Consider the following 7,307-nt stretch of genomic DNA (forward strand, 5'->3'; position numbering starts at 1 on the left):
AGCCAGAGGAAAATTTGAAGATACGCTTTACGATATTGTCCAACTCGGACTCAAGATAACGCTTGATTGGTGCAGGGAAGTTGGGCTTTACCTCAACCTCTCAAATACTTTCATTGTTTCTTTTACTAAGAAGTATAAGTTACAGAAAATGAGACAAATGATGCTACTAGGTACTCCCGTAGCAATAAGCTGGGAACTTAAGTACCTCGGCGTTACCTTCGACAGGAAATTAACTCTTCACCTGTGTCGGAAAATTGCAGGGAAATCATGGGGGACTTCACCCGAAATCATCAGATGGCTATACCTTATGACTGTGAGGCCTCACATAAGGTTTAGTGGCTTGGCTCATTACCGCACAGAAACAGCTACAAAAGCTGCAAAGATTGGCGTGCGTATGTACGACACTAGCAATGGGAACCTATCCCACTGCGGAACTCACTCCGCTCCACTGCGTAGTAGAGTTGCAGCGGAAAGCCACCCTGTTAAGCATCACTTCTTCCAGCTTCTATGGGAGAGATCGGAAAAAAAAATGTATATATGATGAGAAAAAAATTATAGTATCGATGTTTTTTATACCAAAAGTTTTTCAGAAGATCGAGTTTTTGAACTACCCTTAAATTAAGGAAGTACACTCCATGGCTAGTCACACCATAGCGTGGTATACGGACGGTTCCCTAACACACCAAGGCACTGGCCTTGGAGTAATAGGACCACGAATCAAGTACCATGAATCTTTGGGTCAATACACCAGCATATTCCAAGCTGAGGTATGTGCCATAAAACGGTGTGCAGAGCTCAATATGGAGCGCGGGTACACAAAAAGGACATTGCGATCCTCTCTGACAGTCGAGCGGCAATTACTGCACTCTGCAGTAATGGAATTACCCAGGGCCGTAGCTAGAGCCTCGGGGATCCTGGGGCAAGAAGTAAATTTGGGGCCCCCTATACGGAAGTCTTTTGTCAAATTTTAAAGTACGCTTAGGGTTGTCTATGTGTGGAACGTTTGAATTTCCCGCGCGTATATTGGTCGCGAATACTGTTCGATACCTCGATTGACACGAATCAGCTGCTCAATTGAGGTGCTATTGACAAATAATAGTATCAGACAATTGTATATTTATTCTGCGTACAATTATATAATTGTTGAAGTGGCGGGGCGTCCTTCTTGAAGGCAGCAAAAACTCCTGGTCTGTGACGGCTGGGGGTGTTAGCTGTGGGGGCAAGAAATAACACACGACGATCGCGACAAGTAAAAAAGACTAGAACTTCGATTATGGCGCGGACCGGCCGGGCGTTTATTTCATGCGTTGACGTATTGGAACTAATTTAAGCTAAGCTAAGCTAGGCGCTTGGAGGCGCAGCGGAGACTTCTCGCGCTCGGGGAGTGGAGAGCCTGGACGGCCGAGCGCGACATGCTCCAAGCTTCGGGAGAGGGAGAGTGCGGTGTGGGGAGAAGCTCCGGGAGAGGGAGAGCGGGAGAGGCCTGAACATCCCGCCCCCCTTGCAACCGCTGGCGTTGCAACATAATTAGCCCTGGTTGCAGGCGCCTGACAGGATCCAGCCGAAGATGGTCTTCTGGGCCACCGGCAATCCCTCGGCGACCAGGTGGAATCCTGGTTGGATGACCTTGGCGTAGACATCCGCACCCAGGACCATGGAAATCGACGCCGGCAGATAGAACCGCTTGTCGGCCAGCGGAAGGTCCTTGTAGCGGCCGACGACAGACTCGTCGATCGCTCGGATGGGGGTGCGGACGCCGACGCCGGGTTCGATCTTTAGGACGACATCCAACGCAGCTCCCTCGACGACCTTCGATCGGAGGATCGCCGTGCACACCCTCTCTTTTCCGACATTGGTGGTCGGCAGACGAAGGCTGGACGCCAGGGTGGCGTCGATGCAGCTTTGAGGCGAGCAGGGGTCTATGAGAGCCACGGTGTCCACGATCTTCGGACCCGCCTCCAGGGTGACCAAAACCGTTGGAAGGACGTTGACGACGTGGTGTTGAAGGAGGGTTGCCAACGTCGGAGCAGCGCGCGCTGCGCGAGTCGAGGGCTCTGGTGTCGAGGAGGCTGAGCGCGGTGGAGAAGCAAGCGCTCTGCGAGTTGGCGGATCTTGCCGGCGCGAACGCTGCTGAGAAGCGGAGCCCCTTTTGGAAGGCTTGGAAGGCTCGGTGATGTGGAGCAGCGTGTGATGCTCCTCATCGCACGTTCTGCACCGGTCACCGCTACGGCAGTCCCCTTGCGAATGCTCGTGGGCAAGGCAATTTGCGCAGTACTTATTAACCAGAACTGCCCGTAGCCGCTTCTCCGCGCTCAGCTTGAGGAACCTCTGGCACCTCTTTAGAGGGTGGATCCCCCGGCAGACTCGGCACCGGTAGGACTGCGTGCCTCGAGTCCGCCTGCTCTCCAACACTTGAGCGTTCTGCTTACGCGGAGCCATTGTCTACGGATGTCGGCGTTGGATCATGAAAAGAAAAAAAACACAGGAAGATGTTTTATAATGGAAAGATTCGGGCCTTACGGACTACGGACAACGAAGTATGGATTACTGGGTAGAAGTTTGGGGAGCCTCTCCGGGAAGGAGAACAATTTTGGCTACTGGACGCCGGACAATGCCGCGCGCCGTCCGGATGTCGACTACGCGGACATTGCCATCGGCTCCAGGAAAGACGGAGTCGATTCTACCGAGTCGCCACTCATTTGAGGGCAGATTGTCGTCTTTGATGACGACCATGTCCCCGACACGCATATTCTCGGTGGGACACTTCCACTTGTTGCGCTTGTGGAGATCTTTCAGGTATTCATCCTTCCATCGAGCGCGGAATTGCTGATGGAGCGCTTTCAAGTGCTTCATTTTCTGTTGGCTGTCCCTTTTTAAACGCTGCTCGTTTCCTAAGAATTGAGCCAACGCGAAGGATCTGGAGTGTCCCAGGGCGGACTTTGCGTTCTCTGGATCACGGAATGGAAGGTGTCCGACATATTTTTCACTAAAGTCTCTCGTGGTTGTCCGGAGGAAATTTTCCTCACAAGCCAAATCGGAATCTTCTGCCATTTTTATTGGCAGATCCTCCACCTCCCAAAACTTGGTGAGAGGTTGATCCAGGTTTGAATCAAATATATGGGGGATTCGAGTGGAGAAAGCAGAAATTTGCTCTTGCCTAGCAGCTGGTATTGGTCCGGTAAGGATCCAACCGAATATAGTCTCTTGACCAAGAAGAGAGCCACAGATGTTTGCTCGGGTGCCGCTTAGGAGTATAGAAGGCAGCAGATCAGCCCCGATTAACACGTCTATTTGTGCACTCTCATAGAATTTCGGGTCTGCCAAAGAAAATTCGGGAAGTTCCCGTAGGAAATGCTGCGGAATTGAGCAGGACGGAAGTTGACCAGCTAATTGCGGAAGGACATACGCCGTCGCGTCTAGTTGCAGGCCAGGCCTGGTCGGAGATCGAATTGAAAATTGGCAGAGTTTTTGGACTCTGCTGCCAGTGTTTGGCTTAAGCCGGAGACTTGGGCTCGAATGATCTGATGAGGCAACTTAATCAAGTTGAACAGCCGCTCGGTCATGAATGTTGCCTCCGATCCAGAGTCGATCAAGGCACGAGCCTTGAAGGTTGATCCCAAATGGCAAACGTCAATAATGGCGGTGCCCAGCAAGACGGATCTATGACCCGTGGCAAGATAATTTTGCACCGTGGAGGTTGCGGCACTGGTAGTCGCTGGAGCGGTCGTAGTTGGTCTTGACCTGGGCGAAGAAGTTGGAGTTGGAGTCGAGAGCGTTGGAGACGCGTTACCTCGATGGAGAAGCGTGTGATGGCGGCCGCGGCATGTGAAGCAACTATGAGTGCTGTCACAGTCCCGTAGCTGATGTCCTCGTGCGAAGCAGTTCAGACACAGCTTTTTGCCTTTGATATAGGCGGACCGCTCATCGACAGACATCCGGAGAAACCGTGCGCATGTCCGCACTGGATGGTTTTCTCTATTGCACAAGTCGCACCCTCTACCTCTGGGTACTACTCTAGCTTCATAGGGATGGATCCTACGTGCCGTGGAATTCGAGCCTGCTGCTCTGGGCTGAGGCTGACTAGAGCCTGACGGACGGACGTCATCTATGGCCTCTAGTGTCCTGTGACGCTCAGTGAGGAAATTATTTAACTCCTGCCAAGATGGAACATCGACCTTGTTGTGGAGCGACTGCTCCCAGAGGGAAAGTGTCAGCTTTGGAAGTTTGGCGGAGACCATATAAACTAATAGGCAATCCCAATTGTCGGTGCTAATATCGCTCGTTTCTAAAGCGGTAAGGCAACTCTGGATGGTGTCTTGAAGCTCTCGCAAAGCTGGCCCAGATTCCTGAGTGATGGACTGCACATTGAACAGTATTTTCAAATGACTGTTTACTAACAACCGTTTGTTTTCGAAACGCTTCGTTAGGTTATCCCAGGCTGAGCGAAAACCATCGTTAGTTAAAGGCGACTTTGCCACAATTGTGTGTGCTTCGCCACTCGTTTTGGAATTCAGGTGGAACAATTTCTCGACCGGTGTCAATCTTGGATTGTTAATATAGATCGCCGTGAAAAGGTCCCTAAACGTCGGCCAGCGAAGATAATCGCCGGTGAAGACCTCGGTATCACACGGAGGTAGCCGACAACCTGAAGGAACGTAGGTCTGGGACGGATCAGCTTGTGTTTGGGGGGTTCGTGGAGCTTGCGCAATAAGATCCTCTATATTCGCACCACACCTTTCGTAGACGCCGTAGCAATAATTATATTTCGCTCGGAGAATTGGCAAGCTGTCAGCTGCACTGTCTCCGGCTGAAATCAGGCGTACATTGCACTCATCGTACTCTTTTTTGATGCGCTCCCACAATGCTCGGACCTCTTCGCGTCGGATATTTAGCATGGACATGCTCGGGGGAGTCGGCGACGGAGTGTTGCATCTCGCTTCGAATTCACTGAGACGATCTGAAACCTCAATGAATTGATTCAGCGCAAGATCGGACGCAGCTAGAGCCATTTTTGTCTCGGAACGAGTGAGCCTTGCTTGGGGAGAGGGAGTCTTACTGGAAGGTTTAGGTGTGGGCGGCTTGACAACAATTTTCGGAGTTTTTGTTGGTGGAATGGGAGATTTTTTATTCCCACCTTCACTGGACATGCCAAAAAACGAACCCTCGGTTGGAAAACGAGTGTACTGGTCGTGAGAAACAAATTATAGACCTTTGTTGCTGGAATTGCACTCTTGAAAAAATTTGTATTTAGCTGACTTGTGGAATTTGTCTCGCTAGAGGGAGACGGTCTATGGAAGCGACGATAAATTAAAAAGGAATATATGCCCAGTGGAAACGGGGTATATTTAATATGCACAGGAGCGAAAAAAACCCAGAATAATTAAATAATATTTATTCTTAATGTTATTAAGAATATTATAATTAGTATATTTATAATTCGGATATGTGATTATTATTTTGTGTGGTATTTATTTACTTTATTTTAGAAAATAATACCAACTGTGGTAAAGACAAAAAAACCGAAACGGGTTGTTTATTCGAAGAATGGAAGTTAATTATTTATCCAAAAATAATTTATTTGCAAATATTTAATTTCTGAGTTATCAACAAACGGTGTGCCGTACGGAGTGACGTTCACACTTAAATTTTTTGGAACCAGACAAAGAAATAAATTTTATTTATTTTTAATTATTGTATGTTGCTGGACAAAAAAAACAAATCAAATAATAAAAAAATTAATTTCCAATTATTTTGGTATTTTTAATTTTAATTTGACTGGAATATTAATTATGTGTTGTTATTGGAGTTGGAATTTATTTATTGCAGCTCAGAAATAATTTATTTTGTCTTTGGAATAAATTTATATGTTTAAGACCTTGCACTGGATGTCGTGCAACGGCTCCCTAATGGGTATGGGTGTATATGTGTATATTGGTATGCTGGATTTGGATATAAGTGTATATATGTATATATGTGCGTTTGTGCAGTTCGCGCTCACGCCAAAAAATGTTAGAATTAAAACACACTGCAACCAACAAAGTTTTCCGAGTCGGTGGTGGATTGTAATTATTTATTTTATTCTACACGGAGGCCGACGGAAAACTTTTAATGTTGGTATATTTTCGCTGTAGGAAGTAGAAAATATGGATGGAGTATATGCAATATATTTGGAGATATATTCATGTATGTGCGTTTGTGCAATTCGCGCTCACGCAAAAATGTTGGAAATAAAAAACACACTGAAACCAACAAAGTTTTCCGAGACGGTGGTGGATTGTAATTATTTATTTTATACTTCACGGAGGCCGACGGAAAACTTTTAATGTTGGTATATTTTCGCTGTAGGAAGTAGAAAATATGTATGATGTATACGGAATATATTTGGAGAATATATGTATGTATTTTTTTTGGCGGAAAATTTATTTAAATTATTGCCGGCGGGTATGTATTGAGCTTTCGATTTTAATTAAGTGGACTGTATTGCAAGAAAAGGTGTGCAAAATATTTAGCGTAGGACTGCAGTGAAAAAAAACACTTTGAAAATGGGGGCCCTTTTTCGGCAGAACACTTGGAATTTTTTCACAGAAATTATTTCTTCACTGTTCACTTCGAATATTTTGCACACTTTACACTTGTCGTTAAATTTTGGATTTTTCACTTTTATTCAATTTCGGAATTTGCACTTTTATTAAAGTTTGCAATTTTAGCTCTTTATTAAAGTTTTGGAATTTTGCTCATTTGATGTATGTATACTTGTATGTACATACATATGTGTACGGTTTCACTTTGATGTACGGGCCAAAGAGGAATTGGAGGAATATGGCGGCACGATCAAAGAAAAACGGAAAAATGGAATAGATCTTAATAATTGCCGTTTTCGGATTAAATCGGACTTGGATTTTTAGAAAAAATCATGCAGAAAGTCAAACGAAACAGTGTTTTCGAGTGGCTGACTGCAGACCGGCAAATTAATATATGTAGATCTTCGTACTTATCTTGAGCAATTTCGGGCGCTGATCGAATCCGGCTCGAAGGACCAAAAAATGAAGTGGCGGGGCGTCCTTCTTGAAGGCAGCAAAAACTCCTGGTCTGTGACGGCTGGGGGTGTTAGCTGTGGGGGCAAGAAATAACACACGACGATCGCGACAAGTAAAAAAGACTAGAACTTCGATTATGGCGCGGACCGGCCGGGCGTTTATTTCATGCGTTGACGTATTGGAACTAATTTAAGCTAAGCTAAGCTAGGCGCTTGGAGGCGCAGCGGAGACTTCTCGCGCTCGGGGAGTGGAGAGCCTGGACGGCCGAGC

General features: G+C 46.7%; 1 protein-coding gene across 1 annotated transcript; it reads right to left on the reverse strand.

Moving 5' to 3' along the window:
• Positions 1-988: 988 nt before the first annotated feature.
• LOC122320882 lies at positions 989-7,038 on the reverse strand. The gene is made up of 3 exons (XM_043209491.1): positions 6,992-7,038; positions 1,793-2,442; positions 989-1,082 (listed from the first exon to the last, which is right to left on the reverse strand). Exons 2-3 carry the CDS (start codon positions 2,437-2,439, stop codon positions 989-991), a joined length of 741 nt encoding a protein of 246 aa, XP_043065426.1. The 5' UTR covers positions 2,440-2,442; positions 6,992-7,038.
• Positions 7,039-7,307: the final 269 nt, after the last annotated feature.

This window comes from Drosophila ficusphila, unplaced genomic scaffold, assembly GCF_018152265.1.
Source record: "Drosophila ficusphila isolate 14025-0441.05 unplaced genomic scaffold, ASM1815226v1 contig_128, whole genome shotgun sequence".
In the NCBI taxonomy this organism is placed as follows: Eukaryota; Metazoa; Arthropoda; class Insecta; order Diptera; family Drosophilidae; genus Drosophila; species Drosophila ficusphila.